General features: G+C 46.4%; 1 protein-coding gene across 2 annotated transcripts in view; it reads right to left on the reverse strand.

The window, feature by feature from the left end:
• The window catches only part of BLVRA (biliverdin reductase A), a 220,091-nt gene that overhangs the window by 113,684 nt on the left and 89,661 nt on the right, over nucleotides 1-16,746 (reverse strand). For both annotated transcript variants that reach the window (XM_078688188.1, XM_078688189.1), the window contains one exon: nucleotides 7,818-7,937. In XM_078688188.1, coding sequence (XP_078544314.1) covers nucleotides 7,818-7,937 — 120 coding nt within the window. The remainder of the gene's footprint in view (nucleotides 1-7,817; nucleotides 7,938-16,746) is intronic.

A 16,746-nucleotide genomic window follows, 5' to 3' on the forward strand; every position in this document is an offset into this window, starting at 1 on the left:
CATTAGCTCGGTAATGCATGAATATCGCTGAGTTTTTAGCGATATTCATGCATTGCGGCCGTTTATTATCGCATTTGCGATAAACCTTGATAATAGCAAGGTTTATCTTCGATAATTTCTGACGATGCTTAGCGGTAAAAATTCGTTGGTAAGCATCGTTAGCGATAAATATCGCTTAACTTTGGTAATATGCCCCAACGTCTGTTAACGTTCGATTCGAAGGAAATGAGGAAGTGTTGAAAAACATTGTTTGCGCCATCTTGCCTTTTTTGAAATGCCACACTTTTGTGGTGCACGGCAGCCATTTTAGATGCCTTGACCAGACCCACTCTCTGCACGCTGTCGATTCGTAGCATGGCTCCTCACCCTCGCAAGCATCTTCCCCAGGCACTGGTCCCCCCCGCTCTCTGTCTTATGCATGGGCAATAAACCTCCCCCCATCTGCGCTGCTCTTCCCTGAGAATCACACTCTGTGCCCGCCCGACACCTCCCTTTCGCCCTATTCACTACCGCACCCTCTGACACTCCTCTTCCTCTGTGTCCGATTGTCCAGGCTATCAGCTAGCCCTGCATATGTAGTTTATGGCCCCAGCTGTAAAGAATCACCCCTCTTCAAAGGAGTTATAGTAGATCAAGGCCCACACCCGATGAGATCCGTCACACCACACGTGTTCCTACTATCTGAAAACCATCCTGTATTGTGATTGGGGAGGGGACCGAGCCTGAAGCGGAAGTTTCCAGGAATGACTCTTGGTACATCAAAGTTTTTACAATTATGTGTCACATTAAAAATATGTAGCACTCCAACAAAGTAGTAGGAATATAAAACTTTAATAACATATAAATATATACAACAAAACAAAAACAGTAAAAACATTTAAACAACGAAGAGACCGTGGCAATTTCTTTTGAATTATCCAATAGATTTATTGAAATTGACAGCACCAATAATGAAATATTCTTGTCAGTAGCGGTCTGTTGTGCGAATAGTTCCAAGGCAGCAGAACGCGCTGAAATCTAGATGGCACGAAAGTGATGTCTAGTAAGTTGCCGCCCAGCAAATAACGGCGTGGGGCGCCGCGGGGGTGAGTGAGTCCAGTAGGCACCACAGCTATTCTTACCGGCATCGCAGAATTACTGCTGGGGACAATGCCTGTGCTGTAGCAGGGTCACAGCAGAAACAAAAAGGATTTTGTTGAAGATGTTGTTGGTTTTAAATTTGAAAACAGTTCTGGTGTCAACTGCTATGCTAATGTAGTGGTTAATGTTTTGTTTTCTCTAGAAAATGTAAAAGAGGGGGAGGCAGTCCAAAGTTCCGTTAAAAGGGCAAAGGAAAGGATCGGTGGTTTGAACTATCAGTGAAAAAGGGGAGGGGGTGCAACAATTTTTCCTACCGGGTCACACTGTGCTTTCACCGGAACTGAGGTCTGCAGGATTCTAGTAATTCAAAGTGAGGCTGGCGCCAGCATGGGAGCGCCGACGTCCCGCGGATACAGTTTCGTCACTCCACGGGCGATCATGGCAGTCATTCCCCATCGGGGGTCGGAGACTCCCGCGGCTCCTCTAGAATCTTCAAGGTCGTGGAGGACTACGGTGGTGGAGTCAACCAGTGACCGGGCCATTTCTTTATGCTGGGCCCGCTCTTGCCAGGTCGACCGCCATTTTGAGAGTTCGGTAGCTACTGGCGATCGCGGGGTCAAATGAGCGGACGGGCTCCACCCTGCCGGGCGAGACGTTGCAGCATGGCCACAGTGGAAGAACCCTTTTCCGGGCGCCTGGAGCGCTGAGGGTGCAGCTTGGAAGCCTCCACCTGGGGAGGCGGGAGAGGCCTGTTCGCACCGTCTCTCCCTCCCAGTGCACCCCACGGCGTCTCGCTTGAGATTTGTTATGGCCGGACCAGGCGATGAGGACGAGGGGGGGGGGGGTCGGAGGCATGTGCAAGACATCCCCCCCCAGTGTTGTCGCAGCCATTATTCATGAAAGAAGAAGTGTCCCGTCCGTCTTCGGGCCGGGCTTCCGGTAGATGTCGGCCGGACGCCCCTGGCTCTGGCCCCATGAACGGGTTTCTTGGTTTATCGGCTGCAGCCGGATCCCGTCGTCCTCGGCCCCCCGACCGTTGGTGGCCGGACCGGAAGAGCATGTGGCGGGAGTACCTGCAACTCTCAAGGGCCACCGCGGCCGGACTGGGAGAGAGAGGGGAGGGTCGAGGAGACATTCCCCCCCCCTGCAACTGTTCAGCGTTGTAAAGGCAATCCCCTGGCCGGGTCCCGCTGGCCTCGGCCTCTCCTCCGGCTACACCCTACGTTAGGATCTCCTGGCCGAGGCGTGGCAGCAGGACCTGCCTTATATGGGCTGCTCCCGGCTGGGCGTAGCCGCAACCCTGCCCCACCTTGGAAGTTTCCAGAGTGGGGGCGGATGTTCTACTGACTTGCATTTTCCCTAGTCTATCGATTTTTTGGGCGTGGCAGGCGGTGGGACAGCGAGGGGTGATTTGGTTTCTCTTACTGTTTTTCTGGTCTCTCACCACTGGCATATTTTAACGTTTTCTTGTTTCTAGGACATTAATAGGTTTTATCATTACGTTATGTTATCGTTTCTTTGTTCGTTGTTTAATAAAAGTTCATGTTCATCAGTGGCCTACTGATTTTCGTTTTCCTATTCTTTTCTTTCCAGGTTGTTTCATGCTAAAGTTTCTGTTAACAGGATACAGTGATCACTTCGTTATTATTGCATATGTCCTTTTCACTAGGGGTGCTCTCTGGTCGGGCCAGATGACGTATCTCTAGTAAATGGTCCGGGTGAAACAGGTGCATCAATCAGTGGGGAGTAGATAGGCATGACAGATTACAACGGGGGAGAAAGGTCCGCATTACGTACCCTTTCACTACTTGCAAAGATTTTCCTACGTTTATTTGCAAACAGGGAATACCTCCAAAAAGAACTAATTCCCAAACAGTCAATGTTCGGACAATCAATCAATCAATGAGGAATGAAATAGGTACGACGTGTTAAAGGCTTGCGTTACCTACCCTTCACTATCTGCAAAGGGAGAGAGAATATTCCTATTCTTCCTCGTTTGCAGGCAGAGAAGATCCTTAAGAGAACCAACTTCGAACAATTCAATGCTCGATTGAAACAATCAACAAGGGGTACTGTGAACACAAATGAACGCCGCTTATGTACATACGCATTGCTATTTTCAACAGGTTGTTCCTAATGTTTCTATTTTAGCGAGGTCAAAAAGAGATCCCATTAGTGGCCTACTGATTTTGCTCGATTCCTTTTGTTTTTTTACACGATTTTTCGCTATCTGCAAAGACTAAACAGAGTATTGCGACTCTGTGCTTGTTTGTAAATAGAGAATGAACCAAAGAGAACAATCAATCAAATGGAGAGAGAAGCAGGCACGACGGATTACAAAGGGGGCAAAGGGCTGCGTTAACTACCCTTCACTATCTGCAAAGAGAGAGTACTCCTAATAGAAATGAGGGGTGGGGGGCAGCATTCAAAGCAGATCAGTGTGCATAAACACGAAAATGTTTTTACTTACCACGTACTTGACATTCGACAGCTTATGATATTTGCTATTAAAAAACCATTGAAATTCACTGAAAAAACCATAGGTTATAGACCATATATAGTTAGGAATTAGCATTTACAAAACCTTGAAAATTCACTGAAAAAACCATAGGTTATAGACCATATATAGTTAGGAATTAGCATTTACAAAACCTTGAAAATTCACTGCAAAAACCATAGGTTAGAGACCATATATAGTTAGCTGGACATTTTATTGACATAAAACCAATGAAATTCCATATATAGTTAGTTGCACTAACTATATATCGCGCACCCGCAATCCACTGCTGATGATGTCACATATTACATCATTCATGACATGGTCAGTGACATCACTGATGACATCACTGATGACATCTCAAATGATATCACTGATGACATCACTGATGACATCTCATTTGACATCAATGACCACATCACTGATGATATCATTCATGTGACAATACAATGCATCTCCTCACATTTTATTATAACCTCTGTTTCACCCAGTGTTAAAAAGAGAGTATAATTTTTGAAACCATTGACACACCAATACTAGTTACTACATACGCACTCACTGATTGCTACGTCTACACACACCTTCACTCATTCACCCATACAATCATTCATACATACAATCACTCATCTTTACAACACTATCATATGCACTCATACACCTATACAGACACTCACAGTCTGCCACTCATCCATGGAGTTACTCACACACCTAGTCAGTCCTGTAAAGAATCAATGACACTTCCATTTTCTTGTCTATACAGTTAAACATAGAGCACCTTACATTTTCAAACATATACTAACACATACTTACCTTCTTATACAATCATTGATACAAGTACAGATTGATCTGCACAGAGTCACACACCTCCCAGCTAGCCACACACACACTCAGTCTCCCATACAAATACTTGGGCAATCAATCAATAACCCATATAGTTACTCATATAGCTACTGATCAACACATGCAGCAGTTTACAGAACAACAGACATAATGATGCACAAATTAAGACAGTTTAGTCACTAACCCATGCACTCAGTGAGACACATTTAATCACTCACTCATACAGTCAGTCATGCACCTACTAAATCCTTCGTCCAGACACTTACACATCCACTCATTCTTCAATATGTAAGACATATTTAAACTTTATAGAAACAAAAAATCACTGGATGTTGTTATCAGTGATGTCATCAGTGATGTCATTTGAGATGTCATCAGTGATGTCATCAGTGATGTCACTGACCATGTCATGAATGATGTAATATGTGACATCATCAGCAGTGGATTGCGGGTGCGCGATATATAGTTAGTGCAACTAACTATATATGGAATTTCATTGGTTTTATGTCAATAAAATGTCCAGCTAACTATATATGGTCTCTAACCTATGGTTTTTGCAGTGAATTTTCAAGGTTTTGTAAATGCTAATTCCTAACTATATATGGTCTATAACCTATGGTTTTTTCAGTGAATATATATATATATATATATATATATATATATATATATATATAGAGACACATATACACCTATAAGCCACTCCTATGGTGGTAGGCCTCGACAATCCAGGAGGCAGAGTGCTTGGTCTTATGTGAGAGGGTGCCCTAGCATGAGCTGAGCCCCTCTGCAGCTTTCGGAACCATCTCCTTATAGCTGTTCTATGATATAGCCATACCATATCCTCTTAAATGCATTATAATCCTCGCGGTTAATGCTAACTTTGGTTTGGCTTTATCAAAACATGTTGTGTAAGGTGTCAAACACTTTGAAATACTAGCCTCCCCCCCGCCAGTCCTGGCGGAGGGGGTAGCATTCCACCCTTCTAGAGGGAGAAGACGTAGTTACTGTTAAACCCGGTTAAAGTTAAACAGAGCCCCAGCATCATAAAATGGATGCTGCTGCCACAGACACAAGTCTGACCTCCTGCTGCTGTACGAAACTCCGGCAAGGGAAGCTTGGACAATAGGTTTCCTGTCCAGGGAGGTGCCAGCACCTCCCCAGACAGGCTTTTAGTGTATTGAGGCAGGGAGGGCTGCATTCAGTGAATGCTTTCCAGACACTGCCTGGGGCACACAAGGTGCTCCATGCATAGCCCGGTGCAAACTAGTTGCTGGGGCAAGCAAGTTTGTTGTACAGAAAAGTCTTCAGGGGGCGCACTAGCCAACGGGCAAGGAACCGGCAAGACGCGCTGAGCTCAAATGCAAAAGCGGGGCCCACTGGAGACTCGTGGAGTGTGGGGGCCTGGGCTTCAGTGCAAATGGTGCTCGGGGCTGGGGCTTCTCGTACCCCAATGCACAACTTACTGAGGCTTCAGGAAAGGAGTGCAGGTAGCAAAATGTAGGATGTCCAGGAGTTCCGGTCCCATGTCTCTCGTGTCCGCCACGTGTCTCAGCTTTGCTGTGGATGTGGGTCAGGGTTAGAGATGTCTGGAAGTATGTGTCCTGTGTCACAGATTCTTCGGGATCCAGCGGGAGCCTCGAAAATGCAGACTGGCAAAGTTGCTGTTGGTGCCTGTTTACACAGGGTGGTCACTCCTTGACCACAAGGGCGATATCTTCCGTCTTCCAGTCAGAATGGAACTTCAAAGGTCCAGGATACGTCTTGTAAAGATTCGTCTAGGGTAATCTAAAGTCCTAGGGACACAGTTCCCATACTTATACTAAGTTTGTGGGCTGGACAACCTGAAAAGCTCCCTCCTATGGGTGGACCTGGGCAGGGGGTGGTTACACCCCTTTCCCTTTGTCCAGTTTCGCGCCAGAGCTGGGGCTGTGCTCCAGCTTCCCTGCAAAGGAGAAGCGCCACAGACCTTGCTGGTCTGCAAAAGAGCCAATCTTGACATCCTGCGTGGGTTGCGGTTGCCAAGGCTTGTTCGGTCCAATCCGGATACTGACACCGCAGTCAACTAGATCCTTTGTGGGACAGCTCGAATCCAGCGCCTGGTCATCGTCGATGCCTCCTGGACCTCGTGGCTGAGGAGACAAGTTCGACTTCTTCACCTGAAATCACCCGACATCGCCTGGTTCCTTCCTGGACTCTGTCCCTTCTGCTTTCAGGTTCTTCAGATCTTCGATCCACCCTTGGGTCCATCCGGACACTTTTCCACTGGTCGAATGCAGCACTTCTTTGCAGCTTTCCATTGAAAACTACGACGAAACCCGACACGAAAAGATACCTATGTACCCGGTTACCCTGGGTGAAGTAACACGAGTACTCCAGTGCTCCCGTGGGTCTTGACTCTCGAAGTGTCCTAGTTTAAAAGGGTTCCATCCTAGTCCATCCGGAAGTGTCCTTAAATTGTATATTTGTAACTTTTACGTTCCAATAGAAAGTCAATGGTAACCCGCGGCTGTGTTTAGACACTGCACGCGTCCCCCGTGGGCCTTCTACTTCCTAACCTTGGTTGTTCTCTTGTGGTTCCTATACCACTATTTTAGTATGTGGTTTGTGAGGCCCCTAGGGCATAACGTATACTGTGCAACTTATCGTATATTAAGTCAGTGACTTGTTTTGTATTTTTACCTCTGACCTCATAAAGAGTGCAGAGGGGTTGTGTTTAGATTAAATACATATATATCTGATATATACCTTGTGTGGTGTCCTTTCATTTGGTGCTCAAGGGATTATAATTCGTAAAACAACTTGCTTAACTCGCCCACTGAAGTCTTAGCCTGATGACTGCTGGTTCATGCTACCACTACGATAGCTTTCTATAAGGTTGACTTTACAACCACCATCAATAAGGGTCGATTAGACTGGTGCAAGATGCCCACTAGAACTAGTGGACATCATATGCCAGGCTAACTTCTCACAGTTACTCTTTGCAAATGGGATACTATTGCTTTCAGAGAGCTGGTATGAGATCAATTACAATTTCGGTCTTAAAGCATCCATACATTCTACTTTGATTTGGTAGGACAGTGACGCTTCTTCTTTCATCCCCCTTACTCCTGCCGAATGGCCATGTGTCGCAAAGGGCATTTGACCTTTCCGAATCACAATGTGTATTTTGTACTTTGCAGAAGCTGCAAACCTTATGTTTTCGCGGATCAAGGGCATTGTGACTGCAAAATGATTCAGCACATTGGGTCTATAATTGAAAGCTGTTCCCTGTTATAACATCCTCTATTAATGACTCACTGAGTCACAATATCGTCTCATAGACATTGTGAAAAGGCAGATATTATATGACTAATAACACATAACGCACACTACAAAACCAAGAAGAAGTCAGAATATTTACCTAACGCTCTCCTCATGGTTTTGGTTGTCTGTACTGATGATGGCAGCATGAACCTCATCACTCTCCAGAGCATCCTTAAGGGTCATCTGTTGGACTTGATTAACATGGCCGAGAGCTCTCCTGAATACACAGATGCAACGAAAAGTCATGCAGTTAAAACCTAGGACTCATTCCCAATATATTTATAATAAAACCACATCAAGACCGGTAAAAAAGTACTCTGGGGCCTAATGAGAAAGGAGTTTGGAGAATGTAAAGTAGTATTCCTGTAGTATTCCTTTAGGTACTCTTACATGCTCTTTTGAATTAGTTCCAAGACGCCAAAAAAGGAACATTCAGGGAATATTAATATGCAAGGAGCACAGATGCTTTTCTGAATCAGCCACGTGTTTTCAGACATCAGAGCAATTGTTACAAAGTAAGTATGTGTAAGTGGTAAGAGTGTCTGAAGTAATATTACTCTAGTAAACTACTTTCGACTTCCTTATAAGTTCAGGTTATTTGATTCATTATCCCTCATCATATCATCAAACACATGTGCCCCATGGGGCGAATTTCTCAGTGCAGAACCACATCCAGTCCCAAATCAATTCAACATCTTTGCAGGTCTCAGACTCATCGGTGCCCACCAGAGAATCACCTAGAATAAGGCCATTAAAATATTTGTCGAGTTCCTGTCAGAAATATGGAAATAACTGATCGCAGATGGCAATGGTGAGTTTATTTCCCCAGGGCATGAATTAATGTACTTGTAGTCCACCCAAATTGTGGGGTTATTTGTTAAACGACAGGTGAACCCGTTGCAAAACATCGTTGCGCTCCACTGGACAATGCCAGGTGGTAGCTGAAGTGAAAAATATACAAAGTGAGGGCTCCTTAAAAGAATTAAGAATAACTTAAATATAAGGCATCACCATTGGAAGAACAATGGTTATTGTATACTGTTGTTATATCGAGGGTAAAAGCCACCAGGCCTCTGACTGAATGGGCTTTATAACTCTTTGAGTGGCGACAAAACTAAATAAAAGTAGTGTGACCATCAAGAAGCGCACTATCCAACTTGGAGGGTTTAGGCAATGGGAAGCTACTGAGATATGACTGAGAATCTCTTTGTAAAACTCACTGGATCAGTATAGTTGTGTCCTAAAGGTCTAAAGGTTGTCTCACTCCCTAAACAAGCGCCTTCCGATCAACTTTTATTTTTGGGACAAGAGCTTTTGTGAGCCACTTCAAGATCCTGCAGCTCTTTTTCCAGCTTCTGCTCTTTACTTGACCGTACCATTTCAAAGTTGCTGCTGGGTTATAAAATTACAAGAGCTGGCCTGGCCATTCTGCAACTCTGGCATATCCGTGGTAGACGGCAGGCCTGGGGCTGCTTTCAGAAGTAGGCGGACTGAGGCGACCCATTCTAGTCCAGGCCTCCTATAAGGTCGGGCTGGTGTGAACAGTTTTTTGCTAGTGCTCATTTTGGTTTTCAGTATGACCATAAGATTAATAAGTGCAGTGCACCCCAAATAGTAGCCTTTTTTTCTCCCATCTCGAGGCTCGCTTGGAGCTATTAGGGTCATTATCTGTGAAGAAGTAAAGAAGTAATTCTCAGAGTGATTTCATCAACTCCAAGTCTGTCTTAAGACGGAAAGAGCATAACCTGCATGCAGTATTACCAGGATGTGGTCTGAGAAAGTATTGGAGCTAAACTCCACTTAACTAACTAAAGGAAGAGAGCTTTTGCTTATAAATAAATAATCAATAGTAGGCATGGCAGAGGGAGTAAAAGGAAAACAATTTACCCTCTGGGTTAAGTTCCCTCCAACAACAGAGGTCCGTATCAGCAAAAGCCTAAGAGGCCTTTTCTGAAATAACAGTTGAGCTATAAACATCTGTTCTTTCCATTATGGTCATTAAAATTAGCTTTAAATCTCCTGCAAAGTGTTACTTAGCTCGTGGGAACTCTGTGGGTGACCCTTCTCTAAGGGAGCCTTCCTGACCACTGTTAGGATGACATATTGCAATAAAATACGCAGAATTCCCCCTTTCAATTAGGAAAAATCAATGAACTCTGTTAGCCACCATGCCGACCATAGTTAAAAGGAAATGTTTTCCAAGCGGTATCAATACACTTCTCTTCTTCCTTGCACATAAATAAAATTTCAATGGGAAGACCTACGATTTCAACCTTTTACTATCAGTCCCAAAAAGTTAGTTTTCCTGAGGACAGGCAATTTTGGAACCCAGGTCTGTAAGATATCTGAGAACAGGTACACTCTTGGAAGTTACTTTCATCCCAACAGGACAATCCTAACCTTCCTGTTTAAAGTGAATACCAAGGTGAATACTTGAGTGACAGCCTCTGCCTCGGACAACTTATACAGCCCCTTCATATTAACATTAAGCCAAAATAATTGACCGATAAGAGCAGCACGTGCATCACTGTTAAGAAGTGATGTACAACTTTCACCCACCTCAACTGGCTCTTCCCCTTCCATATGGACCCATCTCATAAAAGTGCCATCAATCAGCATGTACCGTTAGCAAGAATGAAATATAGAATATGCAGAAGAACTCAGCAGCGGTAACCAAGACACATGGCGGGGGAGGGGGGGGGGACTTAGATTCTCCCCTTTCAGGGACGACGCTGTCATCTCAAAAGGCTGATACAATGTTTCTGGGACCTGAAGAGCAACTAAATGATTTATTTATTGAGCAACTTGTGGATGCTGACAACATGCCTCCCTCACCTTCACTGTCACAGAACATGAGCTACTCATCACCAGATATTTTGGAGGACCTTAATGATTCAGCCAGTCTTCCTTCGGTTAAGAGGAAGTATAATCTTAAACTTGCTAAGTCTACTGGATGCCCTAAAAACGATCGCTGATCTTTACAGCAATACGCAACCCTATGGTACTGTTACAGCACATGCGAAAGGGTAGGTGGAGGGTAGCCCCCTACGCAAATGGGTCACTTCTAAAGGGGAGGTAAAGGCAATTATATCGAGACTTTCTAATTCTGGGCTGGCCGGGGGGCCTAGTGTCAGTCAGAATCCTTCTCCTGCTTTAAAAATACATAATGTTATAGGGCATCTACCAAAAGATGACGTGCTACTATCTGGCTCTCCTCTTCTATCTGGCCTTTCCATACCGACAACAAAGGAGGCCACCACATCCAACCTCGAGGCACCAGATGCATCAGAACCATCAGTCTGATCAATTCTGCAGGTTCTACAGATATATATATATATATATATATATATATATATATTACCTACTGGCGGTCGCCAGTAGGTATATATAGTTAGGATTTTTTCTCTATGGGATTTTTGAAAATTCTATGTCTAATAACTTTGGCGTTTGTGGACGGAATTGGCTGAAATTTTCTGGAAAATGGAACATTTTGTTTCTGAGCAGCCCCTGAAAATTTGGGGGGGGTTCGTCAAGGGGGGGCCGAGAAAAAAGGGGGGTCCCAAAACGCGTTTTTCCCATGTTAATTTCCATAGGGCGGTTGGCCTCACTTTTAGCCCGAACGGCTGAATGGATTTGCACGAAACTTGGCAAAATTGTAGGGACTGGTAGCCCGATGTGCCTTTGCTAGGTCTCAATATATGTGCTCCAGTGGATTTTGAGAAATTAACGTTCAAAAAAAGATATATATCTGTAACAGCGCTCCGGGCAGCGCTCCGCTTCGCGTACTTTTCGCGTTACGGAGCTTTGCGAAGCGAAGCTGATTGGTTCTACGGCGTCTGTAAACATTCCAAACAGTCCGTAGCGGCCGCCATCTTGTCTCTCAGTAGGATCGAGAGACAAGAGGAGGCCAAAGCGAAGGGGCAAATGACCATAAGGGGGCATAGTAGATCCTCCCTGACCCCCTAGGTTTGATGTGGAGGTTTTAAAAGGGCCCCGCGGGGCAAAAAAAAATAAAAAATCGAACGGCTGAATGGATTTGCATGAAACTTGGCAAAATTGTAGGGACCGGTAGCCCGATGTGCCTTTGCTGGGTCTCAATATATGTGCTGCAGTGGATTTTGAGAAATTAACGTTCAAAAATAAAGATATATATCTGTGACAGCGTCCCGGGTAGCGCTCCGTTTCGCGTACTTTTCGCGTTACGGAGCTTTGCGAAGCGAAGCTGATTGGCTCTCCGGTGTCTGTAAACATTCCAAACAGTACGGAGCGGCCGCCATCTTGTCTCTCGGTAGGATCGAGAGACAAGAGGAGGCCAAAGCGAAGGGGCAAATGACCATAAGGGGGCATAGTAGATCCTCCCTGACCCCCTAGGTTTGATGTGGAGGCTTTAAAAGGGCTCCGCGGGGCAAAAAAAAAAAAAAAATCCTTTTTTTTTGGTGGGGTGCGCCCGGTTCGCGTAACGGGAAGCGGACTGGGGAGCGTACTACAAGGAAACAAGAATGATTGACTTTTAACTTATTGTATGTTTATAGACTTTTTTTTTTCTTTTTTTTCTGCTGAGTGACGTCTCGGCCTATGTCCACGGGATGCAGTCCCTACCATCTCGGCGTTTAAGCCCAGGGGGACCGGTAGTGTGGGAGAGATAACGTCTGTTAACGTTCGATTCGAAGGAAATCAGGAAGTGTTGATAAACATTGTCTGCGCCATCTTGCCTTTTTTCAAATGCCACACTTTTGTCGTGCACGGCAGCCATTTTAGATGCCTTGACCAGACCCACTCTCTGCACGCTGTCGATCCTTAGCATGGCTCCCCACCCTCGCAAGCATCTCCCCCAGGCACTGGTCACCCCCGCTTTCTGTCTTATGCATGGGCAATAAACCTCCCCCCATCTGCGCTGCTCTTCCCTGAGAATCACACCCTGTGCCCGCTCGACACCTCCCTTTCGCCCTATTCACTACCGCACCCTCTGACACTCCTCTTCCTCTGTGTCCGATTGTCCAGGCCGGTCCCAGGCTATCAGGTAGCCCTGCAGATGTAGTTTATGGCCCCAGCTGTAAAGAATCACCCCTCTTCAAAGGAGTTACAGTAGATCAAGGCCCCCACCCGATGAGATCCGTCACACCACACGCGTTCCTACTATCTGAAAATCATCCTGTATTGTGATTGGGGAGGGGACCGAGCCTGAAGCGGAAGATTCCAGGGATGCCTCTTTGTACATCAAAGTTTTTACAATTATGTGTCACATTAAAAATATATAGCACTCCAACAAAGTAGTAGGATTATAAAACTTTAATAACTTATAAATATATACAATGCAACAAAAACAGTAAAAACATTTAAACATTTTTAGGAAAAAAGAAGCAACAATGGTCAGTAGCTGTGTTTTGTGCGAATAGTTCCAAGGCAGCACAACGTGCTGAGTTCTGGATGGCACCCAGGTGATGTTGCCTGGGTGCCGCACTGGTTTTGGGTATCCTACAATGCTGCTCCGAATAACGGCGTGGGGCGTCCCGCGGGGTGGCTCGTCAGTAGCGGTCTGTTGTGCGAATAGTCCCAAGGCAGCAGAACGCGCTGAGATGTGGATGGCACCCAGGTGATGTCAAGTAAGTTGCCGCACTGGTTTTGGTATCCTACAATGCTGCTCCGAATAACGGCGTGGGGCGCCCCGGGGGGGGGGGGGGGTGAGGCGGAGTGAACGGGCCTCCCCAGGTGGAGGCTCGTCTGCTGTAGTGGGGCGCCCCTTTACCGTTTCAGTTGCCATTCCGCCCGCTTTTGGTACACTGTGCCAAAATCCGCCATTCAGCTGAGTTGCGCCCACTCTTGCGGTGCAGCGATAGGCGGCTGCCACAGGACTCTCAAAATGGCGGCAGGCTCTTTCCTTTTTGGGCCTGGTCCACTGAAATGGCCCTGGGACACCTTGGAAATCGGACGCTTGTCTGCTAGGTCTTGGACCCCATTCTCGAAAGCGTCCCCTCAGCCTTGAGGATTCTACAAAAGTCTTGGGGGCCCCCGACTCCTGCAGACTTCCGGTGGGGAGCGGCTGCCATGATTGCTCGCGGAATGACCACGACGGAGCCACGAGATGGTGGTGCTTTCATGCTGACGCCAGCTTCAGTCTGAAACATCCAGAAACAAGGTGGGGCTTTCATCGTTTGGGGAAAAAAAAAGTTTTCATCCAATGAAAAGTGTTATTTTTAGGTCATATGATCAAGCCTTCCATCATTAGGAAACCAAAAGTAAAATGAACCAATGAAAAGTTTTATAAACAAGTCCCATGACCTGTTATGCGGCATAGGGTATAAAAAGCGTAGAAAATCCATTGGCACGTGAGGCGGCGTCAGTAGCGGACCGATGTGCGAATAGGCCGAAGGCAGCAGAACGCGCCAAGATCCGGATGGCACCGAGGTGGTGTCCAGCAAGTTGCCGCACTGGTGTGGCCATCCTACAATGCTGCGCCGAAAGTCGGCGTGGGGCGCCCCGTTGGCCTGTGAGTTCGCGTCAGTAGCGGACCGATGTGCGAATAGGCCGAAGGCAGCACAACGCGCCAAGATCCGGATGGCACCGAGGTGGGGTCCAGCAAGTTGCCGCACTGGTGTGGCCATCCTACAATGCTGCGCCGAAAGTCGGCGTGGGGTGCCCCGTTGGCCTGTGAGGCGGCGTCAGTAGCGGACCGATGTGCGAATAGGCCGAAGGCAGCAGAACGCGCCAAGATCCGGATGGCACCGAGGTGGTGTCCAGCAAGTTGCCGCACTGGTGTGGCCATCCTACAATGCTGCGCCGAAAGTCGGCGTGGGGCGCCCCGTTGGCCTGTGAGGTGGCGTCAGTAGCGGACCGATGTGCGAATAGGGCCAAAGGCAGCGCAACGCGCCAAGATCCGGATGGCACCGAGGTGGGGTCCAGCAAGTTGCCGCACTGGTGTGGCCATCCTACAATGCTGCTCCGAATAACGGCGTGGGGTGCCCGAAGGGGGGGGGGAGGCGGCGTGAACGGGCCTCCCCAGGTGGAGGCTCGTCTGCTGTAGTGGGGCGCCCCTTTACCGTTTAAGTTGCCATTCAGCTGAGTTTCGGCCGCTCTTGATGCTACAGCGACAGGCGGCTGCAACAGGACTCTCAAAATGGCGGCCTGTTCTTTGGATTTGGGCCTGGTCCACTAAAATGGCCCTGGGACACCTTAGAACTCGGACGCGCGATTTTTTTTTCCTTTCCTCTACATGCAAAAAAGGTAAATGCCCGGTACGTTACCTGCCTCATCTGCCACGATGTACTCTCCAGAGGAACCGGAAAAAAATATAGTTATGGTAACTATACCATGCATCGTCATATGGAGAGGTGGCACCGATTAATTATAGTGCTGCACAAAAGAGAGATTTGGAGGAGAACCCCCGACCTGCCAGTACATTCACCAAAGAAGTGGCACTGACAGCATCAGAGGCAAGGGAAACTGTCCCAAATATTTAGAAGAACTTTGGAAAGATTAAAATGACATGTTTAGATTGTGGAAAATTAATTTCATGTGGACAGATGAGTGTTACTCTAATAAATACAGCATATGAACATCATCATAGTCGATGGTTGGTGGAGACATTTTGACTATATCCTGGACCTGCCGGTCCTCGCCCAAAATGGCGCCGGAATAAATGGGACTCGTAACTCCTTGTTGTGTACTGGTTGCAGAACCTTGATATCACGAGATACGTATGCAGTTTTGAAGCACATGGCGGGCGGGGACGAGAATTGATTGAATATTTCGACATCCCTATTGATATTAAGTTCTGATGTGTTATTGATTACTGTACTATTGAAAGTTCGAATTAACGTCACCCATGGTACTTGCCCGCAAATGTATATCTAGATAATTTTATTGTAACTGGCCCTGTCGTATTTTAATTATAAAATGTACGTCCACCGATTCCGCAACTGTTAGACACCTTAGTTCTTGCAACCTAATGGCCCGCCCGTTACGTTCCTCTACAGTGTAAATGTCTACTCATCATATACGATTACAGTTTGCTCCGTGGCCGGCCCGCGTGGTTATAGGCCCGTATTTGTATACTGACATTTTCACAATAAAGGTTTTTAAAAGAAAACATGGTAGTAGTATTTACATTGGTAAAGTTTTTAATAATAGTCACTGTTTTAGAATCAGTAAAAGGCAAGTGAAATAAAGCAGTCCAATTACATGAAGGGTAAAAGGTATAATACGCAGGAACGCAGTAAAGATAAATGGTCAAGGGCTGTTGTGTTTTCTACTCCTGCAACATAAAGTGATCGATAAGAATCTGATATTCAGGCGTATCGGCGACTAAGACAGCAGGCCGAGCCTCTTTTGCTCAACGGCTCCGTCATGGGACGAAGAAACGCCCTTTTTCTCGAAAAAGGAATATATTTTACTTGCAGGACAGTTGTAAATTTTCCGGGAAAGTACATTAGCCTGGAACATTATAACATATGTTTAAGAAAAAATAATGTTCGAAAGTAATAAAAAGCGTAATTTTTAGGTCATATGACCAAGCCTTTCATCATTAGAATAAGAAAAGTAAAATGAACCAGTGAAAAGTTTTATTAACAAGTCACATGACCTGTTATGCTTACGTTACGCGCTGCGCGCCGCGCCCCGGATCGCTTCCGGGAAGCTGCGCTTCGCGCACCGGAGCACTTCCGGATGCGCTAACGCGGCGCGTCATATGACGCATTACGCGACAACGCAGGTCCAGAATATAGTCAAAATGTCTCCACCAACCAGCGGTTGGAACACAACCCCTTTCAGCAGGCTAAATAGTTCTGTTAAATGACAACAGAAGGGACAGGCAACAAGAACCATCAGTCAAAGAGGGGAGGGCAAGTTCTTCTCTACCGGGTCACGTTGGGGCGCTACCGGAACTGATCGAATTGGTAGTCTACAGTGTTTCTGGATGTTTCAGACTGAAGCTGGCGTCAGCATGAGAGCACCACCATCTCGTAGCTCCGTCGTGGCCATTCCACGAGCAATCATGGCAGCCGCTCCCCACCAGAAGCCTGCGGGAGTTG

This window comes from Lissotriton helveticus, chromosome 4_1 (assembly GCF_964261635.1).
Source record: "Lissotriton helveticus chromosome 4_1, aLisHel1.1, whole genome shotgun sequence".
NCBI classification, from domain to species: Eukaryota; Metazoa; Chordata; class Amphibia; order Caudata; family Salamandridae; genus Lissotriton; species Lissotriton helveticus.